The sequence below is a fragment of the Takifugu rubripes genome, chromosome 6, assembly GCF_901000725.2.
Source record: "Takifugu rubripes chromosome 6, fTakRub1.2, whole genome shotgun sequence".
NCBI lineage: Eukaryota > Metazoa > Chordata > Actinopteri > Tetraodontiformes > Tetraodontidae > Takifugu > Takifugu rubripes.
The window spans coordinates 1,727,455-1,745,205 of record NC_042290.1 but is presented as its reverse complement, the minus strand read 5'-3'; the positions used below and the strand labels follow the sequence as shown (position 1 = coordinate 1,745,205).

The window sequence follows — 17,751 nt, the reverse complement described above, 5'->3', positions numbered from 1 at the left end:
GTGTAAATACATAAAATTATTTTTGTCCAACAGCAACTTATCTAATCTGTCAACGCTCTGGTTAAGGAAAGCTATTTCTCAGTGGAACTGGTTTTCCCTTTTCAAATCTTTTGCAACAAACTTTCCCAGGGTGACTTCTGGCTCCTCCATTATTTCAATACTAAAACAAAGTTCCACTTTGACCAAAGCTGAGGCATGGTTACAGCATGACCCAAGACTGAAATGAATTCAACTCCAGTATGCTCTTAGAGAGCTTACTGTCATGGTCAATTAAGTCTGACTGGTTGTTCTCATGTTCTCTCCTTTTAACGACTTTAAAATGTTTTACAATTCAATAATACAATAATCACAGATCTCCTGTAATTTTCATATAAAATTCTCTGAAAAAAATTGCAGGATGTGTCGTAAAATAATTTAATTACAAATTTGAGCACATAAAGCTTATGAAATGTTTTGTAAACCCCATCTTAAAAAGTATTGCAATATTACAATTTTTCTTATATAAATATAACGAGAGATTTTCAAGTCTCACTATACAATACTACTTTTAAACGGTAATACGTTAAAAGAAAAAACAAGATAAAGTGTTTTCGGTCATTCATTCAGTAAAACACAAATAAAGCGCGTTAACGTAAAACCCGGAGTTAAGAGGGAGGGGGCGTGTCGTGACGTCACCGCGCGGTGGTGCCGCCTCGTGACATCAGGACATCATGGTTTGCATGTTGCGCGCGTGGCTGCGGCGCCCCGCGGTAGCCGCGCAGTTCCGAAACAGCTCCGCTTTGTGCGGTTCGACCGGGTTGACAGTGCGGAACTCCAGTACCAAGACGGCCCCTCATATACCCGGCATGGAGTACCAGGTAGGCTGTCTGAAAGCCTGCTTTTATCCCGCTCTGCTAACGCGTTAGCTAGCTCTCGTGCTCGATCTGAAGTTTTTGGCTCAGCGGTTCTGTTTTGATGTGGAATAAAATATGGCTGACAGAAGGTCCGCGCATTCATCTGGCCGGCCTGGTGGCCCAAGAACCGAGGCGGACACAGACGGCCAGGAGCAACTTCCCGGAAAGTTGGTGCTCGTCCATCTGGAGACGGAGCTCTATCAGCCCCGTTATCAGTTATTGACGATTGAACGGTAGCGCGCGCGGACACGTGCGTCAAACCTCGTGCCATTTTGAAGGTTTTGGCAGGACTGACGTCACAGTGCTGTCGAACCTTTGCTCTGCTGGTGTTTGAGGAGAGATCAGCTCAGGTTCCGATAACACCACTGTTGTCAGGAAATGAGCCGCAGAACGCCAGAAATGACGGAGCGTTCTACCCGACTTATGGATCCTGGTTGGATCCTATCCCAGCACTTCCAGGACAAACACTTTGGCCACTACTTGAGTTCGTAAATGGTCGAATATTATGGATCCATTTAATCATCCGGTCTCTTCTGGTGTTTGCAACAATGAACCATCAGAACTTTCCTCACAAATATCAGCATTTTTCTATAAATGTTGAATTTTAGTTTTTACTGCACATTAAAATGATCAATTATATTCTTGATTCATGAGTTAGGGCGGTGGCACCAAAATGAGCTTTGCTCATCTTTGTTGCTGCCTGTCTGTTTTGTCATTTATGTTGGATTAAATATCTGACTGACATGCTGGTACTTGTAGTCTGCATATGTCTGTCAGTTTATCATCATTCTGGCTGCCATGGTTACCTGAACAGACTTCATAAGGATGCTCTTTTGGGAAACACTGAAGGAGCACTGAGGCCACTGACCTGAAAGGTGATGTGAAGATGTCAGTCTTTGCTTGTGCCACAGGATGCCATCTGTACTCTGAACACGCTTCAGACCAATGCCAGCTGTTTGGAGCAGGTACGGCGGGGCCGGAGCCACCCTCAGCTGCAGCTCCAGGCCATGAAAGCATTTCTGGAAAGAACCGGTCTGACAGTGAGTAACAGCTCAATAGTACAGAGGTTGCGTTTAGGATTACCGGCCTTTATAAAGTTGATGTTATTTCCTTTCTCCTTATCTGTTTTATATCACAGGTGGAGGCGCTGGATCATCTCAATATCATTCATGTAACAGGAACCAAGGGCAAGGTGATCAGTGCTGAACCTGCTACGCTCTTAAAGGCCATTTGACAGCTCGTCTGGCTCTGATGCATTTGAACTGCAAACTCCTGAAAAGGTTGTGCAGCCATGTTTACTACTTCTCCTGCTGATTGCTTTTATCTGTCAGGGCTCAACGTGCGCGTTCACTGAGCAGATTTTGAGAAGTCACGGCTTCCGTACAGGCTTCTACAGGTGAGATGCAGTTGGTTTTATGACTGAGGGACCCTGTTTGGGCTGCAGGGACTCATCACTTCCTTATGATTGCAAACTTCACTGATCACTGACCCACTTTAAAGTATTAACCTTATTGTTGAGGTGTAGTCCAAAAATAAACACGCACACACAAACACTTAGAGTCAGTACTGCATTAATAAAATATTGATGTCATCCTGTTTAAATATAGCAAAAGAGGTCATGGGAAACCCAAACCATGAACCAAGTTGGAACTGCCAAAGTCTCCGAGGACAGATGAGTCCACAGGCTGTCCAGCGTGCGTCTGTCTGTCTGTCTGTCCTGTCCTGTCCTGTCCGTCACCTCTGTGTGATGGCACATCCTGGGCTGTCTGTGGTGGGATGTGATGGTGCTGAATGCAGCAATAGTTGCTGTCCCACAGGTTCTCGGTTGTCAGTTAACGCCATCAGAACCTTCCTCATCTAGGAACTGCTGACACACTCCAGCCACATGATTCCACCCACCAAAGAGGTGGATGTGATCACAGCACCGGTTTGGCTTCTGCACCGTCGGACTCTGGACTCACCAGTATTCCGTTGTTTGCTCCAGGTGTCTGTTAACATTCAAGACAATGCAGAATTATTTAAAGAACATAAGTTTGAGCCTTTGGAGGTGCAGCCAACAAAAAGAAACACATGAAAGGAAAACTGAGGTGATCGAGGGAATCTTTACTATTACTTTAAAATTCAGAAGTTGTGTCGATCACGTCATTTTTGAGACGCGTCACTGATGGTTTGATGCACCAGTACATGAATATCAGGGATATTGATCAATGCACTTTGCTCCCCTCATTTCTGCGTACCCGCACATTGAAAAGCACCTGGACTTTGTCTCCTAGTTCCCCCCATCTGGTCCAGGTCAGGGAGAGAATTCGGATCAACGGACAGCCCATCGGAAAAGAGCTTTTCACCAAATACTTCTGGCAGGTTTATGGACGGCTCGAGAAATCAAAGGTGGGTGAGTCGGAACAGCTGTGGTGACCTTCACCGCCACTGCGGGAACTTTGCTTTGGTTCCTGCTGGGATTCCCTCAGCCGTGCACCATCGCCCTCACTTATCATATTGTCTACCTAAAACAGGTTAAACTTGTACAGTGAACGGTGCAGCATCAGATTATGGAACATTCTGTAACTCAAGTTGTCTTTTTCCTCCAGTGTCATAAACACACTGACCTGACCATAACCCCCATTTTCTCATGACTATTATTTATTTATCCGGAGGTCATTCTGGGGCTGTTTTCTGTGTCTTCTTGTGAGCTTCCTGATTGTCATAATGTTTGTTGTCCTCGACAGGACGCCCACGGGGGGACGATGCCAGCGTACTTCCGTTTCCTCACCATCTTGGCCTTTCACGTGTTCCTTCAGGAGGAGGTGTGGTCGCCCGGATGAGCATTCAGACACGTCAAATTCAACACAGAAAAACATCATATTTGTTTTATAGGTGGATTTAGCTGTAATTGAAGTTGGTATTGGTGGAGCGTATGACTGCACCAATATTATACGGTAGGAATATTTATCAGATATTATAGGATGTAGTATTATAGATGACAACTACAGTAGTGTTCAAATAAATTCTGTCTGTCTCTGCTGATGCTCTGCAGGAGGCCATGGGTTTGTGGTATCTCCTCTCTGGGGATTGACCACACTCAGATTCTTGGAGACACCATTGAAAAGATTGCCTGGCAAAAGGGAGGGATCTTCAAGGTGGGTTTAACATTGTGTTAAGTGTCTGAACGAAGCATGCGGGGTTAGAATGAATGAGTCTGGTCAGAAAGGTGTGAAAGCTGTTCTTAGGTCAGGTTCTCATTCATACAATCATTTGAATCATGTGCTTCTGTGTTCAGCCAGGAGTTCCTGCCTTTACTGTCAAACAACCAGAGGATGCCATGGTGGTCCTCAGAGACAGGGCCAGGGAAACTGGAGTGAGTGTCTGCTCCTTATTTCTACCCGTTTTAATTTGATCAGGTTTTATCTTGAACTGCTTGTTGCGTTTGAGTTTACTCCTGTCTTAACTGTCCCAGTGTCCTCTGCGGGTGTGTCCAGAGCTGGACGACTACCAAAAACACTGTGGACCTCTGCGTCTGGGCCTGGCAGGGCAGCACCAGCACTCCAACGCCTCCCTGGCCATCCAGCTGAGCCACACCTGGCTGCAGAGACGATGTCGTCCAGGTGGAGTCTTCCAGCCGCTGCTCCTCATTCAAACAGCACCTTTATTTATGTAGCTGTGTCTGTCCGTGTCGCTGACCCTAACAGATCAGAGCAGTCCCTCCCCTGCTGAGCTCTCAGGTCTGTCCCAGGCACCTCAGGTCTGTCCCAGCCCCATCACGGTCAAAGGTCAGTGCTGGAGAAGCAGTGTGCTGTCGATACACTGCAGCCTTGTTTCTAAAGTGAAGTGTGACGTGTCGATCTGCTCTCAGCCCTGTCAGACACAGAGTGGCCTGGGAGGAATCAGACCCTGAAGCACGGCGCCCTCACTTATTTCCTGGATGGAGCTCATACCATGCGTAGTATGCAGGCCTGTGTCGACTGGTTCGTGGAGGCTGCAGCCCAGCATGAAAGGAACGCCAGGTGAACATCTCCACACCTTTAAGGAATGGCCCCTTTACATTTGTAGACCAGGTTAGATGTTAGGATGAGAAGGTTCGACGATAACATCTAGCCTGGAGCTCTTTAGACGACTGATCGTCCAGCCTGATGATGCGTATGTGATTGGTAGCCGCGCACGGACAGCGTGCCTAAACTGTTGCCTGTAGTTTGGCGTCATCTAAAAGATCAGCTCTACGGTACTGATGTGTTTCAGTGGACCCGTGGCCAGAGTTCTGCTGTTCAACGCCACCGGAGAGAGAGATTCTGCAGCCATGCTGAAGCTGCTGGTGGTCAGTATCTCTACATCAATACTGGGCTTCCATCAGTGAGCAACTTTAGCTTCTTGAGAAGCTTCCCAGAAGCTTGTGCACCTCTGATCCAAATGTGACCTGACCACAGCTAACGGTAAATAATAGCTAATAGTGGAGGATTATTTTTGGATGCATCAGTGATGTCCTCCCTGTCAGGATCTATTTTAGTGGACTTGGTCACTTCATCAGAAACATGCTGAAGGACTAGAACCATCGATCTCAGCATTGTTGGTGGTGTTACAGAGTGCAGGTCTAACTTTATTAATTCCTTTAAAGTCCTCAGATCACTGGTCCAGCCTGGGACATCAGGATTCAGTGACTTATTTATGTTCCGCTGTCTAACTTTGGTATTTGTAATTAATCGACAGTAGTTGATCCCATTTATAGAAGGACTGTTATGACTGGCTCTCTGTGAGATGTTCCAATGAGGTCAACTGTCTTCTGTGTTTGCAGCCATGTCATTTTGACTTTGCTGTGTTCTGTCCAAACATCACTGAAGCTGCGGCCTCCTGCAACGCAGGTAAGATCAGAGTCCCTCCGTCCTGTCCAGCCATTCCTCCGTTCTTTTCATGAAGTTTGAGATGACTGACGCTGTGGAAACAGGCGCCGTAGCAACTGCTTTATTCTTTTCTCCACACCTTTCAGACCAGCAGAACTTCAATGTGTCGGTGGAGAACATGTTGACGCGCTGTCTGGACAACCAGAGGAGCTGGCAGCTCCACTCCAGCAAAGGTCCAGGGCTGCTGATCGAGGACAGCCCGTCTCTGGGGCCGGAGAAGAAGGCCGACACTGTGGTGTTCCCCTGCATCCTCAGCGCCCTCCAGTGGATCGCTCAGGGCAGGAACTCGGTACTGGCCCAGTCCACGGAAGTCATCTTACCGGTTAAATCCAGCATCGTGGCCAAAGCTGCTCTGCTCCGGAATGCAGCAGAAATCCACGTCCTTATCACAGGGAGCCTCCACCTGGTTGGAGGAGTCCTCAAACACTTTGATCAGACTTCCTCTAAGTAACTGGATCAGGTTTAATGGTTTGGCGACTTCCTTGGTTGATTAGTGTCTCTCCTCTGTCTGCCTGGAGCTTTTTCGGTGATAATTTTAGGCCTCTATCAGAAAAGCATTAGCTGAAAATGAGCTTGTTATGATGCTGTTGTTGCATTATTGCTCTTTTTTGAGCACGTGTCTGGACTGGGACGGCTGCTGACCGCAGATCAGGCCCGGGTCCTCTAGTCTTACAGACTGCACATGTTTACATGAACTGCACGCAGTACCTCTCAACAAAGGGCCTGACAACAAGTGATCTTATTGAGCTTCGAAGCTTCGAAATGAAATTAATTTCACACAGGATTTATCCAGTGTGTAGTAATTCAATTAACATATTAATCCCATTTAAATCACCTATTTAATTCTAAAAAGCTGTGGTGATGTTTAAAATGTCCTGGATGCTATTTGTATCACCTGTCTGTAAATCTGCAACAGTACATTTAAAAGTGCACATTGTTGAGTCACCTAGTGACCCCTGGAACCATGGTTATGTGTTTTTAACCTTCTAATTGTGGCCTTCTCTCTCTCTCTCTCTCTCTCTCTCTCTCTCTGTGTCTGTCACACACACTCAACATCTTAATTAAACCTTAACTTGAATCATAAAAAGGAACTCTTAACCTTCAAATAGTTTTTTGTCTGGAATCAAAACACGGTCTCTCTCCAGGGATTGAACGCCACTGCCTCAGTAGGTGTCCGTATTCAGTGTTTGTGGCTATGAGCTTCCTCCTTTACACCCTCCGTCCTTCAGCAGGAGCCCCCTCACCATATCGGCCTGGTTCTGCTCAAGGTTTCTTCCTTAAAGGGAGCTTTTCCTCTTGCTGTTGCTTGTTGGGGGTCAGGCTCTGACTAGAATCGAAACAGATGCTCTATAAAGATAAATACATACATGCAAACCTATTTATGCCATAGCTGCATACTGACCTCTGACCCCAGTGAGCGGTCCTGTCAGCCTAGAGTCAACGGTGGAGCTGTATGCAAACAGACCATCATCTGCGCTTTTATTGATCCATTTTTTCCTTTTCATTGGTAGCATGGTTTTGAAATGTAGCCATAAACCAAGAGTCCTGTTCTTTAAACAGTGAGTTGTTCCAGTAAATTAATGGGAGAGTCCCAGTTGAGCACGGAGACCCTGTGCTAGCCTGATGGGTTAGAACTGCTGCCCAGGCTTCACAGAGACAGACTCTTGTCCTGAACTACTGTCTGCATGTGTAATGTGCTACAGCAGCAGCGGCACATTACACCTTTGAATGTTGGAATAAACCTTTGTTTAGCTTTCGTGCTCGTTTCTGGGCCTCTTCTTTCGCTCACTGATGACGTGGTTGATGAATGTTGTCTCTGTCTCCCCCTGCCGGTCAAACCTGCAAGGTGCGCTGTCCTTTCAGTTCAGTCTATCTTCATTGTCATCAACCCAAACCAACATTTCCTATTTATCTGATCATAAAACCGATTAGCCGCAGCTTTTTAAGTACTTCTGAATACCTTGAAGGTTGTCTATGGTTCTGTAATTGTCCACGGACCGGGGTCTACAGCTTATGACCTTTTGTCGCCTGCAGTATAGAGCCCTGACTAAATTTAAATCCATCCAGTTCATATTACAGGGCTGATTAAAGCTAAAACTTCCTTTAATACTTGATCGGAACTGGCCTTAAAGGAACTGTCGAGTGAGATGCAGCAACTGTTGCACATTTGATGTACCAACCAATGTTTCGGCCCTCGTAGATTCGCCTTTGTCGGCATAGAAATTAACTCGGTACCACGTGGATGGAACAGCTGATTCATCAGAGGTGGGATGAATACTGGAGGACTTTTCTGTATGCTTCTTTCCAAGCTGGCTGAACCTTTTGTGGAGGGCCATTTCTTTACCAGCCTTCCTGTTGTGCCCAGTCTGGAGCTCTTCTGAAGCCATTATCACCCAGATGACCGAGAACACCAACACGCACGTAACTGGAAACCAGCGATTATGAAGCTGCTGCTCCCCACCCCCAGAGATGTGCAACAAGTCTAGGGAACAAACAGAGACAGTGAGTGTGTGGTATTTCCAGCCTTGTGGAAGATGGTGATGACAAGTGAGTTACCAGCATGCTGGTTTATCCTCCATTCCAGAGGTAAAAGTGGACACGGGGGGTGAGTAGGAGGATTGGGACAATGAAAAGGTCTTTGCCTTTGAGGATACTGATCTCTCATGCTGGCTGGTGCTGGGACGTTCTTCAAAGGGTGAGATAATCTTACTTTAGACGGGGACATCTGAGGAGCAGGCAGAGCTCTGACCCCAGTGGACTAGGATGTTCTTCCAGAGGAGAGGGTATCTCTCCCATTTAACTAAAACAGCTTCATTTAGCAGCAGCTACATTGAGTGGAATGGTCTGGAGATGTTACGGCGGTAACTATCTAACATGCGTGACCAGGAGCAGATAAGCTGTGGGCCAGAGCCCCCAGTGGATTAAGCCCTTGGTTTCCCTCCTCAGCCCCATCGGCCATACGCCCTGCATGTAAACACTGGGCTGGGGCAATAATGTCTCACGACTTTGGTGGCCTGAGGGCAGAAGGGTTCTCTGTGTTTAAAATTTTGAATCAGATCCATGCAGGAGGAAGGGAGCAGATACAGCAGGTAGAGTTGTAGCCTCCTGTTCAGCTATCAGGTGCCATCTGTGGTTATTTTGGCCCTACTACAAACAAAAGCAATCAAGATAAGCCTTAATCTATGAGGACGGATGTAGCTACATTCTAGAGAAGGTATCTGAAAGTTTCCACTGTGCACAGAAAGCCATGGGTTGAATCTCTAAAGTGTTGGAGAACAAAGCACACAAAGAATCTGAAGACCAGCATGGTGTCCCTCCTCAAATAAAGTCATGGACCTCCTGCTCTAGGACCACTCAGTAAGTCAAGTGTCACCAGAAGCTGAATGGCCCATTTGGTCCTAGCACATAAACCCGAAGCTTTGAGGGGTGTTCTTGACAAATGTCAGTATTTCCTGTCCAGACTGAAAGGCCACAGTTTCCCTTCAAGGGTCCAACCCAATACGACATCAAAAACAAACACCAAATCAGACAACGGTAATGTTTTATTTCATTAATCTCAGAATCAAATCGGTGTTTTGGGAATGATACAGCATCAACTCCAGATCACATCACAGTAACAATCACACAATGGACGAAGGCTCATCAACATTATCAGATGGCTGTTAAAAAAAAAAGAGAGCAAGAACTAATAACTGAGGTACTGGCTCACCTGAGTGAGAACACAGCCAAACAAGAATCATGTCTAGATGCAAGTTGTGAGCATAGATAACGAGCTAGCTGCTGGACACTGGTGCCTGCCAGTGGCTTACAAAGGTTTCTACCACTTCGGTTAATGACCCCTAGCAGAGCCGCATGGATCATGATTTAAAGTTCAGAAATAAAGAAACTCCCATGGTCCTCTGAGGAGTTCATCACTGCCATCAGTGGGAATGATTGAACACACACAGGAGTGAACAAATAGGAGTGAACAAACAGGAGCACAGCTTTGAGTGGGCAAGGACCACCATGAAAAGTGATATATATACACTCTGTTCACCCTTCAGTTCAGAATTTTGAAATGAAAGAAATCAAAGTTGAGACTTTAAACTCAAGATAAAATCTATCTAATCTTTCAGATTTATGAGATCGTTGTTGACTGCTTTTAAATGAAAACGGAACTAACATGACTACATGTAGAGATCAGCTACTTTCACTGTTTATTTCCTGTTTATACCGGATGTGATTACAGAAACACAAAGACATAATTATGAAAAGTTTCACTTTGTTTACGCATAAAAAAAGAAAACTGTATTCAGCATGCAAATCTATTTTATTGGAACCTCGAGCGTGTTTCGCTCATCATCTTTTTGATCACGTGCACGTCTACAGATCACCAGTCTGGCTGTGTGTAGAAGCGCTCAGAGGTGTCTCGAGGCAGGACAAGCTGGAACTAACTGAATAACTTTTCCGAAAATACCTCTGACATGATAAACCAACACTTCTGGCATAATGGAACATACATTTCTGAAAATTTGAAATAATAGTCGTATAATCCATGTTGATATGCAGATAACATTCCACAGTGTGAGAGTGTCTGTGGTGTTTTGGCAGCGGCAAGTTGCGCGGGCAGTCACAGTGAACGGCTGGTCTTTGACTGAGCTCCATTTGGACCCACTGCTCATCAGGTATGTCGTTAGTTAGACGGAAAGGAAGCACAGCCAAAGAAATCTGTGCCAATGCTGCGGGGGTAACCTTCCAACACCTTCTTGTTTTCTGGGTCAAACCTCCAGTAGTGATGCCCACTCAGGAAGTTAGCATAGCCTAGAGCAAAGGAGAAGATCAACATGTTAGCCACTTTCTTTCTGATGGTTAGGGTTGGGAAGAAGCAAGTGTTGTCAAATCAGCACAGATCTTGGAAGATCTGGTCATCATCAATAGTCTGGGACCTTGGTGTGTTCACCAGGAAGACCACAACAGTGTGTTACCAATGCAGCCTGACATCAGGGTGTGGTCTCACCATGTCTGTCCCGGAAGGCTGCATCTATGTGACTGGGCACTCCTTCCCATTCCCACATGCTTTGAGGATATGTATTATCCACCCGATTCTCCTGGGGGTTGAGGGACCAATAAGAGGAGGACTTCATTAGGTAGACTTTCTCAATGCCATTCTGGTGCCACTTCAGAGCTGCCTGGATGCCAGTTACAGGAAGTCCTAGGTTCCACACTGAATCCGGGCCTGTAATCTTTCTCTCAGCATCAAATACCCAGTATTGGTCACCTGTCCCCACCAAAAACATCAATGAGAAGCACATTCAGAGCTTATTCTACCAAACAACTTGGGTTCCAAACAAATGGCTTTTTTAATTTATTTGTACCCAAAGATGCTCACTCGGATACCACATTTCTGTGTTCTCCACAGACCAGATTGAATTTTTTTTTGCCAACCTTGAAAGAACCAGATGTTTCCAGACTTGTCTTCATACGCAGCATCCACGTGATCGGGAAAGCTCTTCCAGTGACGCGACGCCAAGGCAGGGTAGCCTATCTGCAGCTGACGTTCACGGAGACGCCACACGTATTGAGACTTAAAGAAGAAAAGTTCCCCCCTGATCATGGACACAGCATCAAAGTTTGTTCTGCAGGCATCTGGCTAGAACATAAGCACAGACAGAGGAGGACATCTCAACTATGGAATAACACCATATGATAGAAGAACACCTAGCCAGTAAATGCCTTACTATTCCGATGTCTATCTCGTTTGTCTCAGTCATCTGTGGTTCTACGTTCAGAGGGAGCCCGTACAGATACTGGATACCCCTCTTATCATCCTCACTAAGTTGTGGAGGATAGGAATCACTGTAGAAAGGAGACATTACAGCACCAGGCTCCAGGGAATGCTGCAAGCCCAGCACATGGCCAAACTCATGAGCTGCCACCTGTAGAAGATCCATACCTTCACAAACCAGAGGTTACAGGTCAACAGGGTGTTGCAGTCGTGTTGGTGGCCATCACAGTTCTTACTGGTGGTTATCACTGGAGCTTCTACTGACACTATAAACCAACCAAAACATGAGGAGCCCAGTGTATTGATGCGAAGACATCAACCTTGTCTACAAGGATCCATTGGATTATTTACACTCATCATCAAAACATGATGCAGATCATCTTTCACACAGAGCAAAAAACTTGCCGAGTCATACGGTGAAGGTATAGAAAAGAGTAGAGGAAGCCTGACTGAGGACAGAAGTGAATATTTGTGAGCAGCAGGATGGCTTCAAGACGACAGTTAGATGTTGTTGATGGAGACGTACAGAGAAGGTCAGAGAGCTGCTGGGATTCTGTCCTGTAGGACAGTGGTGACGTGTCCTGGAGGTGTGAGAGTGGAGGTCAAGGTGGAGGAAGGACTGCATCAGCTCAGATCTAGAGAGGCGGAGGACTTACTGTCCACAACAATGGAGGCTGTGGAAAAGAGGTGAAGAAGTGTGACGTTTGGAACAGGAGGAGAAAAGAGTCAGCAGTGAAGAAAGAGTATCTGCGAGAATGAAGCTAATGAAGGTGTAGAAACTGGTCTCAGACCAGAGATGGTGTTTTGAGACACTGAGAAGAAGACAGGAGGCAGAGCTGGAGGAGGCAGAGACAAAGGTGAGGAGGTTCTCTCTGGGAGGAACCAGGATGGAGAGGACCAGGCATGAGGCCATCAGAAGAACAGCACACATTAGATCGTTTGGACATGTCCAGAGGAGGGACAGTCAGTGTGTTGGTAGAAGGATGCTGAGGGTGGACAGGAGGTCCAGAGGAAGATCTGAGAAGAGCTATTAAGGAAGACATGAAGGTAGCTGCTGTGTGAGATGACAGGAGATGGAGGAGGAGGGTTCACTGTGGAGACCGACGGTGGGGGTACGCACCCACGTCGTTGCCGACTGTCCAGTGCTCGTCATAGTCAAAGTGGACTTCTCCCTGTCTGTGGGTCCTGGGGAAGAAAGCGTGGGCAAGGATCCCTCCAGGACCATCGAAGGGTAAGTTGTCACCATGCCAGTACCTGTACAAGCGTAGCATAACTGAGCTAACGGGCTAACACAAACACTTACTCGTGTGTAAACAGCATTTTCAGATTCATTCACCTTTTTAGAACAGATACAATTAAACATAAATTAAACTCTATAAACTGTCTCTGAAGGGGCTCTTCAGATGACGCCAAGCAGAAGCAGTTCTGTCTGTACCTGTTGAAGTCAATGATGATGTCAGCTTTGTCACTGGTGACCTCATGAAACCTCAGAGGAGTCACTGCGCTCCACACCCCAAAAGCCTCCTGGAGAACATGCTGAACTTTGGCCTCACTCATCTGCCAGGGGAAGTGGACAATCCTGTCGGACAGCAAGTAAAAGACTAAAAAAAGGAAACTGGAACTGGAAACAAGGAAATATTAGACCGGTTCTGTTCTAGATGGTCAACAGATGAAGTTTCTGGAGACAAAAGAAAGGAATGATCCATCTAAACTTAAACACCAAAAGAGGAACTGTTGACCACAAGTTTTTATCTATTAAAAAAACACCATTTCCCATGAAGCCCATCTAGAACAGGATGGACCTGACTCTGCAGCCTTCACTGAGTTAAGAATCTGTTTTCTTACTTGTAGGTGAGGTCAGTCTTCTCCCAGCGGCCCCCGAACACAGTGAACCTCTTTCTCCGTTCTCTTCTCAGGCGGTTCCTCTGCAGCTTTAGCTCGGACTCTGTTACGGACGGGTAGTCTGGGACGCCACAGCGAGGTCGCTTCCATGGATTAATCGTGTGGGATTCCAGTTCAGTTCCTGCTCTTTTTTCCAGACTGCCAGCCTTGCTCCGAGGCCACCCCTGCAAAGGAAGACACCCCCCCATCCCCCGCACATTAAAAAAGCCACATTACAAACCCCCTGATTCCAGCCAGTCTAATTCCAGCCCTGCCTCTGATGTCTGACATCTTTCAACACTGTTGATCTTCATTCTGGCTCTTAGTTTAGCTTACCGTACTTTAATACAGTGTGGTTCAGATCGGTTTAGTTCAGATCAGTTTAGTTCAGATCAGTTTAGTTTAGATTGGTTTAAATCACAAAACATTAGTTCCAGCAACAAAGGAACCAATGAATCAAAGAAAGGAAGGAAGTGGGGGGCGACAGATGTTAGTCTTTACTCTGTAGAACAGCAGTTGTTCCCACCTGTGGTCTGCTATCATCAGCTAGAATCATGGAAACGACCATATTTCAATGTTTTGTTGTTTGATTTTTACACCCCGCTCAGATCCCTTCAGGCCTTTTTCGCTTTCCCAGCATTCTGACTGTTTTCCTGCACGGTTAAACAAGTTTACAGCAGCTTTTTTTTTTAGTCCACTTCAAAGCTCTTGTTATTTTTGTCTTCTCTTTACAAATTAAAGTTAACCTAAAAACAAATGTTTTTAATTATGGGATATATTTACACTCCTGTTGTCCTTAAAGAATACAGTATAAACACCTATAACAAAGTTCTGCTTCTGATTGATTCACCATGTTTGCAGATATTCCCTGAACTTAAGCCCCCCAATATGGGTCAGGAGATGTGTTTGTGCTGTTTTCCTTCATTTGAATCCTGACTCCTATCATTAATAGTGGAATAATAAACAGGATTAATGTCTCTTGCTGAGATTGAGGTCAGCTTAAGCTCCAAAGCATGTAACCTCAATCAGGCAAACAAGTCTGTGCAACACCAAAAAACAAGGGTGTAAGTGTAACAGCCTTCGGGCCGTGGGGGGGGATGGAAAACACCAGGGACCTGACTGTTTGGGGCCATATTTATACTTAAACAGCTTTTTAATAATTTGTTCTAATAAGCATGTAAACAGATCATTTGTGCAGGTTTCAGGTGTTCATTAAACTGCTTCACACATAAAACCACAGCAGCAGATGTGAGAAGGTGTCCTGCTGGGGAGATCCCAGAGAACCTGCCCCTGCACGTCTGCATCTCAGCTACATTAACACGCCTGAGCTCTGATCCCAAATATGTGCTGAAGCGGAGCATTGTTGTTTAACTTCTGCTTCTGTAACACTCGGAGGACCATTCATCTCACACAGACGTGAAGCACAATGTCAGCGGACGAGTAAGAACCTGCAGTGCTGAGTAAGAGAGCATCACACATCCTCCAGCTGGATCAAACTCCACCAACACCAGCAGCAGCAGATGTCTGGAAATCCCCCCTGAGTCAAGGCTTTGGTTCACCTGCAGTGTCTCCACAACAGGCTTCCCGTGTCCTCAACTGTTAAAGACTGTCTTTCCACATCCATCTTCATATCTCACAGGCCACATACAGTTGATCCACCAAACATCACTGAAATCAACCGCTCTCCAGTCCCTACAGGTATACCTCAAGGCTCTGTCATGGTGCCCCTGCTCTTCATCACTTACCCTCTCCCCTTCAGCAAGATTCTGTAAATTTAACAACTTCCACTGTTTTGCCGATGATACCCATCTCTACCTGTCGAGCAAACCAAATTCCTTCCTCAGGTCCTGCTTGAATGAAATAGATCTGGTTTCCTTCTCAAACTTCCTTAAATTGAAACAGTTATAAAAGATTTCCATTCTACAGTCCCCTCCTCCCCTTAGGTCAAAGGTTTGGGCATCATCCTCCACAATTCACTACCTCCCCACCACAAATCAATAACATCACTCAGTTAACAACAACAACAATAATAATAATAATAATTCCCACCATGGACTGATCAACAGTATCTGAAATAGAGGGAACATGTAAATGGATATTGGTCTTTCTGGATCCCAGTATTATACTGGAGGGACTAGACATCCCGGCAGCAGCTTCCCAACTGTCTGGTTAATCTTTAAATAAGTGCTGTTTTCCCCTGAATTAGCAAGGAAGCTGCTCCGGCAGCAACTTGTTTCTGCCTGCAGTCCCACATTCTCAGCGTTGACAGACACTGCAGACCTGCTACTGGACCTGAAGACCTGCAGCTGGACCTGTAGACCTGCTACTGGACCTGAAGACCTGCAGCTGGACCTGTAGACCTGCTACTGGACCTGTAGACCTGCAGCTGGACCTGTAGACCTGCTACTGGACCTGAAGACCTGCAGCTGGACCTGTAGACCTGCTACTGGACCTGAAGACCTGCAGCTGGACCTGTAGACCTGCTACTGGACCTGAAGACCTGCAACTGGACCTGTAGACCTGCAGCTGGACCTGAAGACCTGCAGCTGGACCTGTAGACCTGCTGCTGAACCTGAAGACCTGCTGCTGAACCTGAAGACCTGCAACTGGACCTGAAGAACTGCTGCTGGACCTACAACACCACCACACATGTGGCTCCTGACCAACTGGCCTAATCTGACTTTGACATGTTGCATTTTTATTGGTAAACTGATGCCATAATAATAATAATAATAATAATAATAATAATAATAATAATTAGAATCATGGTCATTATGGGCCATAATGATCAGAATAGTTATAATTATTATAAGAGCTATAAATATTCATATAAATGAATTCTTGGTTGGTCCCACTTTAGATAATGGAACGGACATTCACCTTTAAGGACCATGTTAAATAAGGGCATAAAGAATAATAAGGTAGGTAGGTGACGTGTTCCCTAATGCACAGCCAGGTGAATGTTTATGGGACCATCCTAACAACCAAAACAGCAATAACGAGGACACAACAGCCGTACTGGCAGGAGCAACATGACTGACCTGTAAATAGTTGTTGGCAGAGCTTCTGTCGCTCAGCAGTGAAGCTGCATTAAAGCCGTGGAAAAAGTGCAGGATGCTGCAGATAAAGAGCAGCGTTGGCATAATCCTGTCATCCATCGACAGAGCCGAGCTGCCGAGCTGCTGCGAGGATGAGCGGCGTGAATAAATGAGCGCGCACGGTTCTTTGTGCTGCTTAAATGATCAACTCACTGACATGTGACTTAACCCCTCTGACACCAGGGCTTCTCTCCTGCCGGCTCTGAAAGCTGTTTTCTGTCCCAAAGAAGGAAACATACAATGTATAATAGTTTCAGGTGAGGAAACTGAGCATGTAGCCAAAAGAGGAGTAGCGTAAGTTTAAAACTGGAAGTTTAAGACTTGAAAAGATCCGGATACAGAAGAGAAAGAAGGTGAAATAAAGGAGTTTCCAGCAGAGCTCAGTGGCTGTCGGGCTCAGGTGGATTCAGCATGTTCAGAGGTCCTGGACAGATTATTGTGGCTATGATGTGTCTGAAGTAAAGATTTTAGTAGTATGAACACATGAGCTCATAAACAGAGGCTAAAAAAATGAACCACAGGATTTCAAGTTTTGTAACTTCCACTGGTTTTATAAGCACCAACTGGGGACCTGCTCCTTTAAGAAGAGAGTATGTGTGTGTGTGTGTGTGTGTGTGTGTGTGTCTGTGTGTGTTCTACACACACACTAACTAATCCACCTTTTGGAAAAAGGATGTTGGCAGCAGTTACAGTCGTGGGATCAGCTCCGAGGGGCTTCGCCTCTGCTGCTGATGTGTTTGTCCTCAGACCTGAGGTCAGAGCAGTTGAGGAACCCATAGTGGCTGTCCTCCCTGGAGCAGGGCTGGTTCCGCTTGTGGCGAGGAGGAAAAACCATCTTGTTTGGTGTACACATGACGCGTGAGGTGTGGGGGTCCTTGACCTGAGTGCCCACATAAACTGTCCACTTTAGACCAAATTGGCTGGTGCCCAGTTGTGTGTGGGTGATGCATTTATTTGTGTGTATGTGTGTGTGTGTGTGTGAGAGAGAGAGAGAAAGAGATGCAGGGTGATGGTGCTGTGTGAGGATGCACGTGAGTGTCTTGTGAATGGGTGTGATTATGAGTGTGGACCAGGCTCTGAGTTGCCTGGTGCTCTCCTAGGGGTCGTGGTCTATGGGTGCTTGGGTCGCTCTGATATATGGCAGTACCCTGGGTCAGTGGGGTGCGGGCACTTGAGCTTGTGAGGATGGCGGACACCTGGTTTGTCCTGTGTCCGGGGGTGGGGGG

General features: G+C 46.1%; 2 protein-coding genes across 2 annotated transcripts; one reads left to right on the top strand and one right to left on the bottom strand.

Annotated features, from left to right (window-relative positions):
- The first annotated feature begins 690 nt into the window (after positions 1-690).
- Positions 691-6,888, top strand: fpgs (folylpolyglutamate synthase). The gene is made up of 15 exons (XM_011604407.2): positions 691-857; positions 1,805-1,933; positions 2,032-2,085; positions 2,225-2,289; positions 3,167-3,281; positions 3,620-3,697; positions 3,768-3,829; positions 3,928-4,030; positions 4,171-4,248; positions 4,348-4,495; positions 4,580-4,660; positions 4,744-4,894; positions 5,127-5,202; positions 5,677-5,743; positions 5,869-6,888. The coding sequence occupies exons 1-15, from the start codon at positions 711-713 to the stop codon at positions 6,231-6,233; spliced, it is 1,719 nt and encodes a 572-aa protein (XP_011602709.2). The 5' UTR covers positions 691-710; the 3' UTR covers positions 6,234-6,888.
- Positions 6,889-9,306: 2,418 nt separating this feature from the next.
- On the bottom strand, positions 9,307-16,652 carry LOC101075365 (stromelysin-3-like). The gene is made up of 8 exons (XM_003965047.3): positions 16,469-16,652; positions 13,392-13,612; positions 12,982-13,125; positions 12,667-12,800; positions 11,500-11,714; positions 11,207-11,411; positions 10,779-11,039; positions 9,307-10,582 (listed from the first exon to the last, which is right to left on the bottom strand). The coding sequence occupies exons 1-8, from the start codon at positions 16,583-16,585 to the stop codon at positions 10,455-10,457; spliced, it is 1,425 nt and encodes a 474-aa protein (XP_003965096.2). The 5' UTR covers positions 16,586-16,652; the 3' UTR covers positions 9,307-10,454.
- Between the last annotated feature and the right edge of the window lie 1,099 nt (positions 16,653-17,751).